General features: G+C 42.2%; 1 protein-coding gene across 1 annotated transcript in view; it reads right to left on the bottom strand.

The window, feature by feature from the left end:
- The window catches only part of SI (sucrase-isomaltase), a 152,256-nt gene that overhangs the window by 120,073 nt on the left and 11,115 nt on the right, over positions 1-21,068 (bottom strand). The window contains exons 6-12 of the mRNA XM_084638286.1: positions 18,885-19,036; positions 11,378-11,549; positions 7,164-7,263; positions 6,318-6,430; positions 4,186-4,311; positions 2,966-3,097; positions 1,334-1,453 (exon numbers count right to left, since the gene is read on the bottom strand). Of these exons, the coding sequence (XP_084494412.1) occupies positions 1,334-1,453; positions 2,966-3,097; positions 4,186-4,311; positions 6,318-6,430; positions 7,164-7,263; positions 11,378-11,549; positions 18,885-19,036 (915 nt within the window). The remainder of the gene's footprint in view (positions 1-1,333; positions 1,454-2,965; positions 3,098-4,185; positions 4,312-6,317; positions 6,431-7,163; positions 7,264-11,377; positions 11,550-18,884; positions 19,037-21,068) is intronic.

Genomic DNA, 21,068 nt, shown 5'->3' with positions numbered 1-21,068 from the left:
AAACATTTCTTTTCTCCTTAATAATATTTTTATCATATGTATTTCATAAAATATGTTCCAGTTACTGTATTTTAAGGTTTGGGACCCAATCACAACAAAAACAAAGAAAGTCAGGCTAAATCTGAGATTCAGTCCTTTATTTCGCATCACATTTGTCACTAGCCTATATCACAACATTAGTATTATGAGTATCCGGGGGTAGCCATGTTAGTCTGTATCCACAAAAACCGCAAGGAGTCCGGTGGCACTTTAAAGACTAACAGATTTATTTGAGCATAAGTTTTTGTGGGTAAAAACCCCACTTCTTAACTGAAGAAGTGGGGTTTTTACCCACAAAAGCTTATGCTCAAATAAATCTGTTAGTCTTTAAAGTGCCACCGGACTCCTTGTTATTAATATTATATACATTTTGAACAGCTAGAGGGAGGGAGTCGTTTTAATTTCCTTTGATTTTTTTCAGTGGTATTTGTCTTTTCTTCAAGTAATGCACATGTTTCATAGAAATATATGAGAGTTGTCACATCATAGCTGTTATGGGCTCATGTAAATGCTTAATTAGGTGTTTTAAATGTGATTCATCAGCCCAACTTCTTCAAACAGCTCTCAGAATTACTAGGGTCTGCAATATAAATACCTATTCAGGGAGTTTTTAAAACCAGATTATCGACTTGATAGAATGTAATGGTCCATATATCAAGTAAATAGTTATGCAGGCAATTTAAAAATGCATATTCTTTTTGTGATAGAGGCTAACAACTGTGAAAGTTTGTTGTGTTATTATTTCTTTAGACTATTTAAAATATGTTGACATGCCTGATATGTAGTTGATTTAGTTGCTTACCATTGACCTAAAGCAAAAAATGTAATGAGTTGGAAACATCAATTTGTGCACACAATTGGCTCAATCTTCAGTTGCCCTAAGCATGAGCGTGAGACAAATTGGAGGAAGAGGCAAAGGTGGTTCTAAGTGATTTTTTCACATTCCATGATCCTGGAGATTTTCAAAGGCACAGAATGGAAGTCAGATGTCCGAATACCATTGAAAAATCAATAGCAGCTGGCTGCCAAACTGTCCTTTGTGCCTCAGAAAAATCGCCCCTGTATCCCACTTTTTCCCCTTTTAACACCTAACGGTGTAAATAAAAGTCTTTAAAAAAAAACCCGAATACACCTTACATTCCTAGATACAGCTTTATAAAACAATTTCTGTGAACAGCTACTTTTACTGAAAATTTTAAAAATGGAGTTTGTAACAAATGCAGTGACCCAACCTTATCTGCTATGACAACACATAGTACAGATGGGGTTGCAATTTCCATAAGTAGCTAGTTACCTCTCCAATGAGTTTTGTTTGTCCATCTGATTCATTTACCCACACTGCCTTGTTCATTCCTCGTTCATAGGTAAGATATAAAGTCTTATTAAGGAGAGGGGAGATGGCAATGGCAGGGTCCTAATAAAAATAAACACAAGAGAGTTGGTAAACTCTTCCATTTTTCCGAAGCATGGCAGAATTAGGCAATAGATATATACAGTACATACAATCTACACAAATTATAATAATAAACAATTATTGTATGCAGTGGAGTCTCATCTTACGCGGAGATTAGGTTCTAAAGGCAGTGCATAAGGCGAAAATCATGTATAGTCAAAGAGAGAGAGAGAAAGAGATGGAAGAATGAAAGAATAAAAAAGGGAGAAAGATGACTTCAACGTCGTTATGCACAAACCAGAGTGCCTCAGAATGGCCAGAAGCATTGTCTACGATCAGCAACACTTTAAAGTCAAGTCTTTTCTCTTCGAGGTACCGCTTGACCTCTGGAATGAAACACTTGGGGAACCAATCCAGAAATAATGCTGCTGTCACCCAAGCCTTTTTATTTGATTGCGAGAAGCAGGAGATTTTTGTTCTTGCCTTTTAGGGCACGGGGATTTGTAGCCCTGTAGAGCAAGCCCAGCTTTATTAAATGCCCAGCCACATTGCCACAAAACAACACAGTCACAAGGTCTTTAGCTGCTTTGAAGTGTAAGTGTGGTTGGGCATTTTCTTCCAGAAGAGCCCAGTCTCATCAGCATTAAAAACTTGTTCCAGAAGATAGCCCTTTTCTTCTATCATTTTCTTTAATTTTTCGGGGTAGGCTTTTGCTGCCTCTTCATTGGCAGATGCAGCTTCACCAGTAGTCTGCACGTTTTTGAGGTTGAAGCGGTTCCTAAAACTGTTAAGCCAACCTTGGCTGGCTTTGAATTCCTTCTCATCAGAAGGCTGTCCCTCTTCAACAGCGCATAGAGGCTAAGACCCTTTTCTCGCAACGTGTTGCCATCGATAGGCACACATTTACAGTTCATGTCTTCCAGCCATAAGTTTAATGCCTTTTCATTCTTCACTAAACTCTTATCATGGCTCGTCACCTTAGCAGTTATTGGAGCACTTGATGCCATGGCTTGACAAATTTCTTTGTTGAATCTTGATGGCACGGATGCTAGATACGTTGCAGCCATATTTACTTGCCACGTTGGACACCGACATACCATCTCTCACTAAGTCCAGCACAGCCAGTTTTTCCTCCAGCACTGGAACAGATTGCTGTTTCTTCAGCTGAGCACCAGACAAAGTAGTTGGTTTGCGTTTAGGGCCATGTTGTACGAAAAATATGTATCTTTAAATACTAGAATCACACTCAGCGTGGCAAGATGCTCACCGGATCGGCAGGCAGCGATCGATACAGCGGGGGTCGATTTATCGCGTCTAGTCTAGATGCGATAAATTGACCCCCGAGCACTCTCCCATTGACTCCTGTACAGTACTCCACCATTGCGAGTTATTGTTATTTCTCTTTTTTTTGCCAAGCACGTATAGTTGAATTCACGTAAGTCAAATGCATGTATGATGCAACTACACTGTACAAGTAATTCTAATAGCAATGTTGTTTCAGTGGTAAAGTGAAATAGTTAATTAGTTCATTACCAGTATAATAATGTATTTTTGTCCATGGTCATGTAGGTCCACAGCAAATTTAGGAAGGTCCTTAAATTTCTCTTGGTCATAAGTAAAGTCTTTCTTCTCCTCCATATAGTCAATATCAGTGTATTGAATTTCCTGAAAGATAGCATAGTTTATTTTGTATATTAGAAACAATAGCCTGGGGCCTTGAGTATTTTCATATGATTATGTTCTGTTTACTCTGGAGTAAACTTATTTTTGTTATTTTATTATGGATAGACAGTAAGAACTTTGGCTAATTTTCATACTAACTGTGAGCAGCACAGAGATCATGTAAGCGATGAAATTTATGGGGGAGATTTTCAGAGGTACAAATGGCAGTTTTGCACCCAACTACCATAGAAACTCAGTGGAAGTTAGGTGCTAACATCTCTGCCATTTAGGATCTCTCTTTACAATAGTATCCCTCAACAAAAGTAGGCAGCTGTAAAGACTGTATGTCTCTGACACTGCAAGGTAGGACAGCTCTGGGTGGTGATGGGGAATGTGCTGTGTAACACACTTCAGTGACGCTCTACAAAGGAGCAGCAAGTATGCTAGGCGCTAGCTCTGGGTGTACTACAGCATGTAAGCATGTATCTCACTTTCCCATCTGCAAAATGGGGATAACAGTGCTTCCTTTGTCTATCTCTTGAGGCACTAACTGTCTCTTAGCATGTCTTAAAATAGCACAAACGGGTACTGATTCCAACTGGGGCCTTTGAGGGTATGTCTACACTGCTGAGCCTCTCAGGCCAGGTCCACATAGGGGGTTCATGTCACTGCACTAAAAATAGCTGTTTAGACAGTGCTCTGAAGTTGTGGCTCAGGCTCTGAAGTCCACCCCCATTCCTAGCTTTAAAGCTCAAGCCAAAATGTCAACACAGCTATTTTTAACATGAGCCCAGCAAGCCGGAGTCTCTTGCCCCAGTCTGGGAGGTGGTTTAGACATACCTTTTGAGCTACTGTAATACAAAGAATAATAACTGTAACCTCCCCAATTTTGACTCTCAATCTAACATTAAAAGTCCTCAAAGATACCGAAGTCTCTATAAGGTTTGTTAACAGCAGTTTCTATATGTTAACCAGAACTAACTTGTAATAAACTACTCCAGGACTGTAAAAGTAGATCCTAACCTATGATTTATTCCTGACCTGCTTCAGCATCCCCAATCGACCCCCCCCCCAAAAAATATTTTACTTACATAGGGTATCCCAATTGCTCTGTTTCTTGCTACAACAACTTTCAACTCATCAAGAGAGGTATAATTCCAGCGACTAAGCTGGAATCCAAGACTCCAGTATGAAGGCATTGCAGGCATTCCTATCAGCTGAAAGTTAAGAAATGAAAATTAAGTAAAAAAAAGGTTATAAATTACTCTGATTCATGTCTAGCACTTGGAACCATAATGGATATTATGCAGTTACAACTGTAAAGTTTTTCCATATTTACTTTTAAAAACTACAAACTTAAATTATTTGGATCAATGAAGTTGTGCATATTGCTAGTACTATGGGACCACGTAATCCTTATAGCTATTACTCATCTTCCCTCTCCCTCTAGCCCTTATTCATTTTTACAATCACTTCTTGTTTCCTATCTTAAACTAGACTGTAAGCTCTACAGGGTAGAGATTGTCTTTTATTATGTGCTTATACAGCACCTAATACCTAATAGGGAGCTTTGATCCTGAATTATGCCTTTGGGCACTATCACAGTACAAATTATAACAATAATAATTATGATTTGAGATGCAACCAATTAATTATTGAAGAGGGATATCAGATTTTAAGTCATAAAGACAAACTATAGAGGAAGAAATATCACTATGGAAAGGACAGCAAGTGTACATTAAAATACTGGAGCATATGAGAAGTCAGGATTTTAGGACTGTATTACCGTGGATAAGTAATATTAATAGAACTTGGGCCAAGAACCACAAAAGGACTTAGGCATTGCAACACTCAGTATTGCAGTGCCCCCAGCCGGGAGGGGGGGTCCAGCTGCCCAGCTGCCCAGGAGCTGTGAAATTGACAAGACAGCCAATAGCCCATGCAAGTAACACAGTATCTACACTGACACTGTGTCGCCCTAACTACACTGACATAAACCTTACTCCTCTTGTGGAAGTGGAATTATGTCAGTGTAGCAGGGCACTTACTTCAGTGAGGGGAAGGCTGTAGTGTAGACACTGACGTAATTAGGTCAACAAAAGCTGCCTTACATCGACCTAACTGTGTAGTATAGACCAGCCCTTTGTTAGGTGCCTAGATGCCTTAGAATGTGATCCACAAAGCCAGCACAGTAGGGGAGGAGCTGCCTAAGGTAACCAGTGGGAGATGCCACAGGGGAGGCATATCTTAAACCCCAACCCTCTCACAGAGATGACTGCCTAAATCCAGGCTGCAGGGAGGTGCCTATATCCGCTAGCAATCCATGAACCAGGGGAAGATAGGTGGTCCTTAGCCAACTTGCATCTAGGACCCAATCCCATAGTATGCCCACCTAACTCAACACAAAACAGAGAGCTGGGGAGAAGAAGGAGGCAGCCCTTCCTTATATCCTTTATTCCACACACCGGGGATATGGAAGACCATGGATTCAAGTCCCCCCCTCTGTCTGATGAGAAGAAGAAATTTGAATGGGGATCTGCCACCTCTCAAGTGAGTGCTGTAACCACTGGGCTATGGAATATTCTGACGTGAGTCTCCCTCCATCTCTCCAATTGAAGTCGTTCTACCTTAATTAAATAATTGAAATAACTGAACTAAATATTAATTGGGTCACAGAAACAGGGAGACTGACTCTACAGTCCAGTGCTTTGCCTGAGGTCACCCTGCACTCTTGCGTCCCAGTTCCAGAGCTCTGTGCACTAGGCTATACTGCCTCAGTAAGTTTTCAAAAGGGACAAGGTGATATTATCTCGCCCACCTTGCCTCTCTAATATCCTGAGAGTGACATGGTTACAACTACCCTAAGTTTTCAAAAGGCATTTTATGTTATATAAGAGCATTCCTTGAAAATGATGTTGATCTGAACAAAGGGAAACCACATAAAAATAATGGCTAATGTTGTTATTAGCATTACGGAAGGTTTAGAGAAGCATTGGCGGTTTGTCATTGATAATGGAATCTTTACACTATGGGAAAAAGGCCAGGGAACAAAGGGCAGCGCTCTCTTTACAGACTGTTACATGCCTTTAAGCATCCATTGAAACATTTCATTGCAATATAATCACAACAAATACAAAATGACTAAATATATTGTGATCATGCTAGAGAGTATCTATCAGCACCTACATTATTTACAGTACTGCCTCATCTGATATAAACATACCTTTACATACTCTTGAACAACTTGCTCTGGAGTGTCTCCTAAGAAGACATAAAAATCTAGAATTCCACCAGTTGTTCTGTAAGTTGCTGCTGGGGCAGGCTGGAGAACAAATTCTGTCAGAAAACGAATTATAGAGGAAAGTTTAAACATTAGCTAAACAGTCAATGTATCCATTCAATGTTCGCATGAAGGATAAGTAAATGAGTTCAGAAAAAAACAAGGACATCCTAAATCATCACTTGAAACCAAATGGAAGTTGTGAAATATTCAGATTTTATTTTATTTGACATGCCTTTGCAAAGAAAAGGGAATCTCTAGAAAGCCAGTGAGGAAGCCGTTTCTCATGAGATTTTCAATGCATCTTCTCAAAAGACTTAGACAGTTCTGATAAGCAGGGATAGTTGTGTATGTTGATCTAAAAGCAACACTATGATCCTTTCATGACCTGTCCATTACCAATTGAGGCCTTGATCCTGCAATGCATTGCACATGGGCAGATACCTGCACAGAGCACTATACTCTTCAAAAGGGCTCCAGCCATAGGCAAATACATTGTGGAAGTAGGGCCTTATATGTGATCCTAAAGCTAGTTGTAGAATAGCCATTGTTCACCTTAAGTATATTTAACATTGCTATCTTTATTATTATATATAGCTGCTGCTTGATATTTTTAAAGACACAGTTTCCTGTCAAGTTTTACACGTATAGCTGTGCTAAAAACGCATGCCTGATTCTGACCTTTAAATCAACTGACTTTTGGTTCACTGTGTAGCAATCCAGCAGATAATTTTTTTTTTAATGTTAAGCTGTAGCAGTTAGAAATAGTTATAGAGAAGTCTTTCTTACCCATGGCATTACTGTTCATTAAGAACACACCAAAAGAGGCTCCACTGTTATTTTCCAAGCACAAGAAGAAAGTGTGAGCTCCATATAAGTTATGAGTGCCCTTAAAATAAAAGGGAAGGAAAAGAAGAAAATTAAAACCCAATAGGCACACAGATTGATACATTTTGAAAATTTCCTGGAGAGATTCAAACTGAAACTGCTGATCATACCTGCTAAAGAAACAAACAAAACCCCTGAATTTTTCTTATATTTTTATTTCCTATTTTCTTGCATTTTTCTCCTTTACGGGGATGTTTTCTATTCACCAATAAATGGAAAATCAGTACACAGACAGTTTGCTTAAAACATGCAGATAAAATAAGTAGACAGACATGACAGACCTTTTGATAAGTATGCATGCATCCCAATAATGTTTTTGTGAGCTATATATGCACATCAACTCGACAATATACTTCACATGCCATTCAGGGCGTACATATATCCATATGTATTCAATGTAAATAAGAGAGCTTTGTTTCTTTTTAATTACATGACTATCGATATTTGTTTCTTCTATCGTTAGCAACAAAAAAAACTTGTGAACTGATAACGGACTTTGTCATAGTCGTCCTCCTTTCCTGCAAAAGAATGATCAGCACAAACGACACTGTGGATAAGATCCTCAGGAAAAGGAAATCAGTGTAATTGCATTGATTTCAATTGAGCTATGCTGGTTAACACAAGTAAAGATCTGGCCCCACAGCTCCACCCACCAAGAATCAAAGTGAAGCAAATAGCAGGCTGTAGAATTAGTAGAGATTAACCAAAACCAGAATCATTTATCCAACTGCCACTGAAATGTGTAAAGGGACATGCCTTACCCTTGATTTTGGTTTTGCAAAACAAAATCAAGACTTGTGGTTTCGCTGAGTCACAGTGGTTTTGCTGAGTGGGTTTACAAAGAGAGTGAGTCTGTAGTAATTAGACCTCACCTGTGTATAATTAGCTCCTCCTACCTAATTCCCGCAAGGCTGACCAGCTTCCAAAGGAAACAGATAATGGAAAAAGTAAGGCAGCAGAAAGGTAGAGTGAGGGCAGGAAGTCCTGTGACACGTATCTTTACCAATACATAATTAGTCTGTCATAAATCCCCTTTTCTCCCTTCCTGTGAAGGATAATTCAGACCACCACCCAAATCCCTTGGGAAATTAAACCACCATACTAGAAGAACAGGCATGCCTCAGAGCTGGTCCTACATAATACTTAGAGAAAGCAGTTGCTACATTTGTTCCACCGATGTAGCTACACTCCCTACAGAACAGTGAGAGAGGGGCCATGGACGTACCTCCAGACCCTCTCTATGGCCTGGTTGCTGCAGTCAGTACTGGCTGGCCTTCACTTGCCTCTGCTTGAGAATTAGAACCAGATTTTTTTAATGGTAGTTGGGTGCCTAGTGATATTTTCAAAAGTATCTAGGCCCCTAATTTCCACTGGTACTTTTGAAACAACTCCTAGGGACCTATATGCATCTTTAGGTGCCTCAACACCTTTTGAAATCTGGCCCTTACGCCCAGATCCACAAAGGGATTTAGGAGCCTAAGGCCAAATTTAGGTACTATTGTGATCTACAAAACCCCTTCTCATCTGCCACCTAACCCTTTAGGTGACTAAACTCACCAGGCACTTACATTTACATTTCCACGGTAGAAATCTCCTAGGTACCTAAGTTTCTGCCTGTGCGCAGATGCACTACTACCTCAAGTGAGCTTCCAGATGCCTCTCTCATGCCTAAACCTTATTGTGATTCACAGACAAGGTGAAGATAGGCATTGCACTGCCAGTCTTGCCTGTGGGGCCCGATTCAATAGATGTGCTCAGAGCACATCTAACCACACACACACACAAAAGCTAGGGGGATGGGGGGAAGAGAAGAAAGAGACAATCTCATTTATAACCTTAAGTCCAGTGGGTAGGGCATTGAGCTGGGATGTGGGACACCATGGTTCAATTCCCTCACTCTGCCAGGAGTTTCTTACCTCTCAGATGAGTGCCCTAACCCTGGGACAGTGCGATATTCTGTGGTGGGCTTCCCTCAATCTTCTGTTGTTCCATTTTGTATTCAATAACTATTAAAATGTTTATTGGGCCAGAGAAAAAGTGAGTGTGACTCTACAGTCCCTTGGCACAGTGGAGAATTGAACTGGGGCTCCCATATCTTGGATAAGTACCCTAACCACTAAATTAAAAGTTATAGGGAGACCACAATTTCCCTCTTCCACCTTTCCCTCATAAACACCCACATACACACATAATTTTGTGAGGAGCTAGGCAGGAACTGAGGCTGTTTTTAGAGCCTAAGCCATTCTCACAAGAGCGCCTAACTCCAGTAGAGAGATTCCCAGCAGTTGACTGCAAGGAAACACAGGCAGCAAACTTTGAGAGGGGTGGAGCTTACGACACACCCTTCTCATCGGCATCTCCCATTGGATAGCTTAGGCACCTCCCCACATAGTGTGCTAGCTTTTCTGGATCCCCTTCTCAGGCATCTCTCTCTCCATAGGCAATGTATAGGTGCTTAAAAAGCTCAGCATTGCAACACCTAAGTCCCTTTCTGGATCGAGACCTAAGTGACCAAATAATGGCTGCCACCTGTACCGTGCAATGAGGGGGAAAGGATTCTATGCACTGACTCCTCCTCTAGTATACTCATGCAGGACAGCCATATTTTAGCTGTATAGCAACCCAATCTTGCACTCTTTGCTCAGACAAAACTCCCACTGAAGTCAACTGGGAGCTCTGCCTGAATTACAACTGCTGGATCAAGACCACAGATTTCAAAATCTGAACTAATTGCAAACAGGTAAGGTTTTCCTTAAAGGCTGGTAGTCAAAGAGATAGGTTTGAATACTCAATAGAGGCCCTGATTCAGCAAAGCATGTGCTTAAAATTAAGCACCTGCCTCAGAGCTTTGCTGAATTGGGCCAGAATGATGAATGGTCTTCATTAAAAGTTATATTGATTAGTTTAGACAAAGCGCTGTTCACGCCGGTGCTTTTCGTCGGTAAAACTTCTGTCGTTTGAGGGTCTTTTTTTCCACACCCCTGAACAACAAAAGTTTTACTGACAAAATTCCAGTGTAGACAAAGCCTAAAAGATTTTATATATGGCAAGAGATATGTTTGTTATTAGTAAGCAGTCCTTCATTAATAAGTTATTTTTCTGTTGATCCATAATGGTTAAAATCTGTCTACGTACCAACACCTATCTGATCCTTATCTGCTTATTTGCAAATAGTTCACTAGAGGGCTTACAATCCTTTGCAGCCATTTCCCCTTGTTCAAAGGTTTATGGTAAGGGAGAACAAATACCAAGAAACACCACCACCACCACCACCACAGTGAGATATGAATGTCTACACCCCCAGAAGAGCAGATGAGGTTAAGTGTGGGAATATATGGTCAGAAAAAATGACAATCAGAAAATGAATATCATTTTTTTTAATCAGAACCTTTTATCTGGCACAGCTGACTTTACACCACTCATACTCAGTAGCCTTTTAGTTAATAAGGCATTGTGGGTCAGGAATCTGAAAGTGCAGTACAGTTCGTCTTTTGTGTGCAAGTGTCAATAAAGCTTGGAACAAAGCCTAGAGGGTTTCAAAGCTGCTAGCAAGAATCTTCAGTTATATTTATTAGAAAATGGGTGTCCAGGAAACCAAGACTCAGGGCAGACAGTAATAAGGACTGGAAACAAATAGCTGTTGACATCCATGACTTACCTTGCAAAGATTCAGCCTCTAAATGAAACTTTACTATTATATGCTTAACTCTGTTGTCATTAAACTGAGAATGCATGTGTCATCTTTATTTGCACGGAGCACCTCTTTGAACATATTGTTATCTGTTTAGTTTAGTAGTTGAAACTAAAGACTCATATTAATGTTTCTCAACTTACACACGGATTCTCAACATTTCAAATAAACATACAAATCAAAATATTTCTAACTTTTTTGTGAGGCTTTTTTTCCAATTAGTAACATCTAGCATTGTGTGGCTGACAAGTCTTTAAAGAAAAGCTCAACCAGACCATGCTAATGACTGGCTTGTAAGAAATATCCAATCCATCGTGGATAGCAAAAACTAACAACATTTTAAAATGTGTTTAATGCATAATCACTCTTAATTCTCAGAAACCACTTGCTAAGACCAAAGCATAATAAATTAATCATTCCTTACTCCATTGGGGAAAGCATCTCTGGTAAAGATGGGCCACATTCTCCAGTTAACATCATGCCGGTATTGTGTGTGGACGTGTTCTCCGATTCCATAAATGTTTCCAGTGGGCAGTTTGATTGAGAGCTGTAAATACTGGTCAGCATACTGAAGTGGTCCTATGCTAGTATTGAACCTGATTAAACAGTGTAAAAAACAAAACAAAAAAACCCACATTATCTTACTGATACATGGAAGGACTGCTATGGCAAAGCTATGTGCTACGTCTCCATAATACACATGTATTATCTGCCAGTTTTATGATTTTTTTCCTCTAGGGCTCTTTCTTTTTTAGTACAACACAAGCAAACAAAAACAATATTTAACAAATAGTACAGACCACAGTCTTAAATAAGCTATCACTAGGAGCTTTGCCATAAGCCCCAGGAAAAGACTAACCCACTGAGGTTCGGATAACCTATTCCCCTCTATGGACTATGTACCTAGGAGGTCCAAGTACAGAACAGGGACAGCAACCTGTATGGGCTGCTATTCTCCTTCTTGCACAGGTGAGCATGGAGTAAGCAGCCAGAGATCTGAATTGGGCAGAGCTGTGGTTCTGCCCCCGCTGTGCTGGCCAGCGCAGCCATGCTGTCATGGAGGGGGAAATGATTCACTACTGGTACAAATCTGAAGCAGGTCAGGGTCAGATTTATGGCTCTCAGAGTCATAATTCCCTCCCTGGTGTGCTCCTTACGCAGGGTAGATTATGAAATGGAATTTTGCTCCTTGATATTTAAATGCTCCAAATCCATTAGACTGTTCTCATAATCCCTTCACGATTTTTGGACAAAGCAGCGGCTAAGCTATTCAATTTGCATCCTTATTTCTAAAACATTAAAAATATTGGGGAGCTATTGAGACATAGCTGGCAAAACGAGAGACCTCTGGGAGAAGGAGAGATGCCGGCTCATCCCACTTTGAATATTTAACACCATTGTAAAATTTGTCTTACTGCATGGCACAGAAACTAGGAGACCTGAGTTTTCATAAACAGCTGCCTTAGACAAATCCTTAGTATCAGATGCCAAAAATCCCTCACAAACGAAGATGGCTTGGAAATACATTGAGGAAAGGCCTGACTAACTTAACAAGGCAGGCGTTGGATGGGTACCCCCAGGGCAAGAGGTGATGAGGTAGACCAGGCATAACATGGAAATGCACAGAAGAAGCAGAATTGACAGCTATCAAAATGACATGGGAAGAAGGTAAGGCTACATCAAGAGACTGTCCAAGGCCAGATCTACACTACACACTTACTTCAGTAGAACTACATCGTTCAGGGTGTGAAAATCTACACCCCTGAGCAACAGAGTTATACCGACCTTCACCACCCAGGTAGACAGCACTAGGTCAGTGGGAGAGCTTTTCCCGCTGACATAGCAATTGCCTCTCGCAGAGGTGGAGTCGCTAAGTCTATGGGAGAGTCCTCATCAAAGCACTACAGCAACACAGCAGGGCAGCTGTGCTGATGCAGCATTTATAGTGTAGACTTGCCTGAAGATAGAGGCAGTGGTGACAGCCCTATATTCCGCGTGGAATAAAAAGAGGCACAAGTCAAGTAATTCATACCAGTATAAGTGCTTACACACTAGGGCGATGGTAGTTCTTTAATTATACTGGTATAGTTAAAGCAGTACTTTGTATACTTCAAATATTAGAATATTAAACTTTGTATTAGAAATTAAGAATAAATGATGCATAAATAAGTCAGTACAATGGACAGAGTTTGGGCTCTTTTCATTTTGATCTTTTTATTTTTTCCTCTACCCTATTTTGTCAGTAATATATAACATGACAATACTGTGCAGTAATATAGGGCATTGTGGACTAGATCCTTAGCTGGGGGGAATTTGGCATAGCTTTAATGATTTCAGTAAGGTTCTGGTCCACATATTCACAGATTTTTATAAATATTAATGATTCCATGGGAACAAACTATGTACTGTTAATGAACTAGCCCAGTGCTTTGTGCATTTTGTCTGGGACAATAGTGGTAGTTATTGGCCTATGAAGTTTCAATTATTAATTGGTGGGACTTATTACGGTAATGAAAGATGATGGAAGTTATTAGGTTACTAGCTCTAATTATTTTTATTTTAAAAGTAAATTACAAGTCACAAGTATTGGTCCCTCCTTATCCTCCTTCCCCAAAGAAGAAGATTTTTATTTTTAATTATTGAGTCAGGTCCTCATCTGGTGTAGCTCAACTGAGCTCCAGGAATTTCAATGGATTTACACCAGTTGACACCAGCTGAGGAACTGCCCCTTTTTAAACAATGGTTTGTGATTAGATAATCATGTACAGGAGTCAGCTGTAACTGAATTTCCTGCCTTTTGTGGGTATTTATGGTAAATGCAACAAAACAGTGAAAGACAATTTATGCAGTCTTTCAGCAGTGTTTAATTCATGTGATTTTTCCATACTCATCCCCTTGAACTAGATTTACAGTCCCCCGCCATGCCCCCATTCAAGCAGTCATCAACCATTCATCGAATATTAAATCCGCCCATTGTGCATTTAATAGTGGTGAATTGATCATTCTGGAGGATTTTAACCTCAGTTGGGTAAACAATACTAATAATAGTTTAAGATTAATAGCCAATGAATTAAATTTGAAGAGTTGATAACAACCCCAACTCATAACTGATAACAACCCCAGCTTTTGACAGGTAATCATTCTTTGATTCATTTAATAAGCACATTAGCCATGACACTTACTACTACTGGATTTCAGAGTTAGGCAGTAAATTTCATTTTCAGAAAATAAGGGGGATCAAAGTATTTAATGTGTTTATAGGCTTAAGAACTTTTAAACACATTTTATCTACATTTTTATATCACCTAGTCAATGTTGACTGGCACCAGCTTTTCCTAGACAGCAGATGCCCAGCAACAATATAATTTGGTAATTCAGAACTTCAAACTATTTGTAACAAGCACATTCCATAATATGCAGTTACCAGGGTTCACATGTGATTTTATTAAGCACTGGGCTGGCTCCCGGCCCCTGCTGTTGCCCTCTCTCACTGGTGGCACAAATGGGCTGGAAAGCTCCCCTAAATGGGCAGATGTATGTTCCCTGTATGGGAGAATCCCCCGGTGGCATAGGCAGGGGTGCTGGAACAATTTTTACAGTGGGGGTGCTGAGAACCATTGAACCAAACTGTAAACCCTGTATATAATGGAAACCACTTCAAGCTAGGGGCTGTAGCAGCATCCGCAGCACTCCTAGTTCCCGCACCTATGGACATAGGGCTGGTTTAGCCAGCTGTATATCACCCCACCCCACCCCCAGCAGAGAGGTTATGTTGTGGGAGAGGAGACATGGCTAGATTCCTTTGCGAACAATTAGGTGGCATAGGTTAGAGCTGCCCTGAACTCCTGAGGCTACACAGCTGGAGGCTGGAAGCCAGACAAGGTGGACCAGTGCTCCGAGGTGATACTGTGAATTCTCTTTCTTAAGGTACATCTACACTGCCCGCTTCTTTTGGCGGCATGTAGAGGATGTACACAAGTAGCCCCCCTAGCCTGGATATAAATAGCAATGTAGACAGTGATTGACTGCTTAGGCTAGTAGAGTGAAGACATGTGGTACATATCCTACATGACTCTCAACTCACCCAAATCATGCCTCTCCATGTACACGGCTATTTTTAGCAGTGTAGTAGTGTCCTACTGTTTCCCCTCTGCTGGAACCGTTCCCTGCCACAGGAAGAGACTCCGGCAGCGGGGAAAGGCTAATCTTTCCCCATTGCCTGCCCCCATGATATCACTAACACGTATATCTACATGCTGCAGTGTGACACAACTTGCTTTTCACTGCAGCATGTAGCCATGCATACTTTACATGCCACTGCCACAGGTGTGTAGTGTAGATATAGCCTACGATGCTTGGTTGGTATGTCTTGCTCATATACTCAGGGTCAAACTGATCGCTGGATTTGGCGTCAGGAAGGAATTTTCCCCCAGGACAGATTGGCAGGAACCTTGGACATTTTTTAACCAACTTCTGCAGTCTAGACATCAATCACCTGGGCATACCTCACCTAGTTCAGTCCCTGCAATTGCAGGAGCCTCAGGCAATGGTGGTAGCTCGGTCTGTCCTGTTCTTTGCCTGTGGCACACAACAGCTTCATCTAACTCAAGTTATTGGGCTCAATATAGGGGTATCAGGGTGAAATTTAATGGCCTGTGATATACAGGAGATCAAACTAGGTCAGAGGTGGACAAACTACAGCCCGTGGGCCACATCCGGCCTGTGAGACGGTCCTGCCTGGCCCTTGAGCTCCTGGCCGGGGAGGCTAGCCCCCGGCCACTCCCCTGCTGTCCTCCCTCTCCCACAGCCACGCGACCACATGGGCAGCACAGCTGGCTCCAGCAGGGCAGCGGGGCTGCAAACTCCTGCTGCTCTGAGTTGCATTGAAGGGGGTGGAAGGGGGAGGGGTGGGGCTTGGATAAGGGGCAGGAGGTCCCAGGGGGGCAGTTAGGGGACAGGGAGCAGGGGGCAGTTGGATAGGCATGGGAGTCCTGGGGGGCCTGTCAGGGGGCAGGGGTGTGGATAGGGGTCAAGGGGGACAGTCAGGGGACAGGGAAGGAGGGGTAGGGTAGGGGGTGGGGTCCCGGGGGGGCAGTTTGGGGCATGGGGTCCCAGGGGGGGGCAGTCAGGGGACAAGGAACGGGGGGGTTGGATGGGTCAGGGGTTTTGAGGGGGGCAGTCAGAGGGTGGGAAGTGGGAGGGGGTGGATGGGGGTGGGAGCAAGGCTGTCTGGGGAGGCACAGCCTTTCCTACCCAACCCTCCATACAGTTTTGCACCCTGATGTGGCCCTCAGGCCAAAAAGTTTGCCCACCCCTGGACTAGGTGATCCCTTCTGGCCTTTAACTCTATGAAATTTACACCAGGGGCCAATCCACTGCCAGGACCATGAGTTCAAAAGTAGTTTACGGCCATCTTTTCATGCCCTTCACTTGTGTTCTGCACCAAGCGCAGCTTTGCTGAACCCAAGAATATTAGTGGCTCTGTTCAGATCTTCTGTGAAATATTTTAACATAAAAAAAGGCAAATTAATACATGAGAACTAAAATAAATTAATGTGGATGTAAAACAAAGGTTTATGAGGCACCCCCTTACAGAACAAAATTCTTTTCCTGACTGGGAGTTTTGCCTGTGGAAGTTGCATGATTCAGGGCCTGAACCTTTGACATATTGGACAAAATATTACTCTGAGCAAATGAGTACCACTGTTGAACCAGAAAACTCTAGAAAGAGTTTATAAATTGAATGAGCCTCTCAAAATGTAAACCGATCCCTTTAGTTCCTTCTGATGATATAACTGGAACTTTTGAGGTCCGTTATGTTCTCATGAATATTATATTTTGTAGTACATTTCCTGCTTTTGCTGGTTGCACAATTCCAGCTCCTGCACTCACAGCTTCCTCTGAAATATCCAGGCTGTGTTGCATCACTACTTAGAATTCTGCATCTTCCATCTCCTCCTCACACCCCTTAATTTGCCTTTACCCAACTCAAAATTGTTAAAGATTAACTGAATATCAGCTAACACAAAAGGCAGTGAAGATGTGTCATCCTCTGTCTGACACTTTGAAGATGACCTGAAAAGGAAACAAAATGTGTTTCTGCCCTTTTTTTGCTTCATTATGACAGATAATGAAGGCCGGATTTTCTCTCTCTCTCTTTTTTTAAAATCCCTCTCCCCTGGCTTTGTGTTCAAAAGAAATTCTCATTCCACTGTGGAAGCCTGCTCTGTAGCTTGATGTGGAATGTCGCAGGCCCCTCTACACTTCCTTGTCTCCTTTGGGTCCGACCAGGCCCTGGATCCAAGCAAAGCACTTCAGCATGTGCTTAAAATGAAGCACGAATAGTCTCCACTGAAGCCAGCTGAATAACTCACATACTTAAACCAAACCACATGCCTTAGTGATTGGGGCCCAAGCAAGTAATTAGTATATGTAATTCCGTGAGGACAGAGACCACAATGGTTACAGATGCATGCAAACAGACATAAGAGACTTTAACTGTCTGGCCAATAAACTTACATCTATTTTTAAAGAGATTTGAGGAATCCTTACTCTTTATAGATACAGCCCTCATCACCATGGTATCCAAGCTAGGACTCTTGTCTAGCCAGAAAAAGCCATCATGTCTGCTAGCCTTTGCAATACTAAGAAAACACCCTGTAATAAGGGGATGCTTCCTTAAACCAGCATTACCCGCTTACCCAGTCCTACCCCTGTCCCTATGACTCCATCCATTCAGATTACAACCCTATGTCCTGAAGTGGCAGGAAGCTTCTTCACTGCCTGGCTTAATGTCAGCCAGGAGAGAAATTTTAAATGGATCTCAGGCCTAGTCTACACTAGGAATTAGGTCAATATAACTACATCACTCTGGGGTGTGAAAATTCCACACCCCAAACGACACAGTTAAATTGACCTAACCTTCGGTGTGCACAGCACTAGGTCAGAATTCTCCCAATGATTTACCTTCCACCTCTCAGGGAGGTGGATTACCTACGCCAAGAGGAGAAGCCCTCCCATCAGCCTAGGTAGCATCTTCACTGAGGTGCTAGAACGATGCCACTGCAGCATGTTAAGTGTAGATAAGCCCTCAGGATATCTCCCAGGCTGATCTCCATTACAGAATTATTTGATCGGTCAGTTAACAAAAATTGGTGCTTTGCCCCAAGAACTAATAGATTTCATTACCGGTCCTGCACACTCTGGCATTTGTAGGCAAGAGTCTTCCAGCCATCTCCCTTTGAACAACCAGGGATAAAAGATGCACCTGTCTCCTTCCCCTTCTAAAGGCCTCCCATCAGATAGGTATGATTTCCTTGTACTGCTGAATCTGTTCTTAATTGTCCCTGGCAAGAGCTCAAGGGTGTTACTCCAAAAGTGGGACAACAATGTCCAGCCACATAATATAGTCCAAAAAGTTATGCTAGCTGCAACTTGGGAAGTTGCATATAATTGTTCCTATATTTCCTGGTTCAAGCTTGTGGTCAAATCTGAAAATTCTTCGGCTGGATTTAAAAACAACATAAAAAAGGTAAATGTGGAAAATATAGCTACATCTCTCGAAGAAAGGCTTAAAATCACTATGCAAAAGTACATGATTACATTTGCCCATGCAAATCACTAGACTGAGTACACAGATTGTGTGTATAATTGAATGTAATTATGCCCACAAAGGTCAGCAATGTGCAGTTATGTGGGTATTTTTGACCAAAGACCTCACACCTCCTTATCTGCACATGTGATCCTTAGCTAAACTGGACAAAGTAGTACTACAAACAAGGAACAAACCTAGAGTGGCAGAGAAACAGACTAGATGGCCTAATTGGAGTCTTCATTCCATCTCTAACAGGTATTATTTTATTACATGATTTGAGCATTCAGGGTGAACACCTATTGTAGTGTTATCTATAAAAAGCACAAAAATTACTTACAGCATTGTGCCGCTGCTCATTCTCATCACAGTGATACCAAAAGGGTTCTGAATGATATCGACTTTATACTTTAAATTGGAGGCTGCGGGTCCACCAAAAGCTTCTACATTCTCATGAGGAACTTCAAATCTTTTTTTATTAGGATCAGTGATCTGCACAGATTAAACAGTTACATTTAAATTATAAGAGGTCCAAAAATTAACTTCTACATATCTACTAGAACATTTTCCTGAATCACAATATGTATTGAACTAACTATATCAACTGATCAAGTCAGCAAGAGCAAACGGGACAAATGCCTCCTTTTGAAAAAAAAGTCGGGACGGCCGAGACAGGGCTTTAAAAAGGGACTGCTCCGGCCCAAATGGGATGTATGGTCACCCTATCCTGCCGCTAACCCTCTATGTGCCTGTGCCACAGCCCCCCATCAATTAATTGTGTACCCCTAGTACCTTACCATCAGTCAAGTGCCTTCCAGCTCCATATTAATTAATTCTGGCCCCATCAGCCCCAAATCAGTTATATTTGTGCCCCCAACCCCAAACCAATTAGGTTTGTGCTCCCCAGTCCTATATCAACTCTGCTCCACTCCAGTCCCACATATTGCCTCCTAGCACATGTGTTTCCCTGAAGCCCCCCAGGGGATCTTAAACCCCCGCTTCAACCTGCGGGGGAAACACAACCTGAGGGGCTCTTCATCTTCCTCTTAGGCCCAAGTGGGAAGCAGGAGGGTGGCACAGCACCAGGCGCTCTTCACCCTTTTCCTAGGCCTGAAGTTGCAGTGAAGAGGAGAGGGGAGACAGGAGCAGAAGGGAGCCAAGCCATTTTTCACAGGAAGGGAGGAGTGGAGGGAGCAGAGATGCCATAAGCTGCTGAGATCATTCTGTTCCCAGTTCCCCGCTTGTAAAAATGGTATCAGCAGCTCCCTTTCCTCTGCTACCCCCAAACCTCTCAACTCCTGCAGGGATGTGGGAGAGCTCTAACTGCCACCTCTAATTGCTTCCCCAAGAGGTGGGAGGAGTGGGAAAGGCAGCCAGTCAGAGCCAGTTTTCCACATAGGCTGATGGATTTTCCCTGCAGACCTCTAGAATGTTCTGGAAACCCTAGTGTTGGCGGAGGTCTGCAATTGTTAGGACAAAAAATTAAAAATGACTTGTATTTGATTGAAACTAAAAAGGGAACTTTACCAGAAATTTGTCTAAGACTACATGGCTAATGTTCCTTAGTATTTGAAAGGTGCCATGGGATCTTTAATGACTACAAGTAATAAAGAATTGGATTCAATATCTCATCCAAAAGATGGCACTTCTAGAAACTCATTGGCTGGTTGGGGAATTGGTTCAGTACTGACTTTCAGAATAAGGGGCTAAGCACTGAATAAGCAACAATGCTTACTATAGTTCCCCAATTTTTCTTTGGAGGTCTCCCCTCTAAATACTAACCAGACTTGACCCTATACAGCCGAAGATGATGCAGTTGATAACATATTTATATTTACTCTTAGACTGTATTTAATCTCAACACCACTGGAATTTTTATTTAGGAATAATGGGGAGTTTATAGCAGTATTTCTCAGACATTTGTTTTTGAGCCACTACCCAGTTCTTCATTTCAAATGAGATGGAAAAACAAAGCAGCAGAGGACTTTTGATGACTATAGATCCCGTGCTTTTTTGGGAGGGGAATGGGGGGCATAGGCACTGACTCCCTGGGTGCTCTGGGCCCAGAGCACCCATGCGGAAAAAAATAGTGGGTGCTCAGCACCCACTGTTGGCCCCGCGGATCAGCTCCTACCCCTTCCTCACAACGTTTCCCAGCGATGTGGGGGAGAAGTCGGAGTGAGGGCGGGGTGCGCTTGAGGAAGGGGGCGGAACAGGGCAGGAAGAGGGGGCAGGGAGGAGTGGGAGCGGGAAGAGGCAGGGCTGGAGTGGGGCCTTGGGGGAAGGGTGGAGGGGCAGCTGGGCCTGGGGCGGGGTAGGGGTCGAGCACCCCAGGGGAAATGAGGAAGCTGGTGCCTCTGGGGAGAGTGGGGGTAAGAGTGTCAATTTCCCTGCCCTGGTCAAACAGACTTGGCTAATAATCCTAACTATTCAGATTCCAATTGGATATGGTATTGTTATTTACTACCTCTCCCACATTGCTGTAGTGTTGTGGTGTGCTGTAAAACAGCTAGAGCATGATTCT

This window comes from Lepidochelys olivacea (assembly GCF_965140295.1).
Source record: "Lepidochelys olivacea isolate rLepOli2 genome assembly, chromosome: 9".
NCBI classification, from domain to species: Eukaryota; Metazoa; Chordata; order Testudines; family Cheloniidae; genus Lepidochelys; species Lepidochelys olivacea.
The sequence above is the reverse complement of the archived record's forward strand: the minus strand, read 5'-3'. Positions and strand labels throughout refer to the sequence as shown.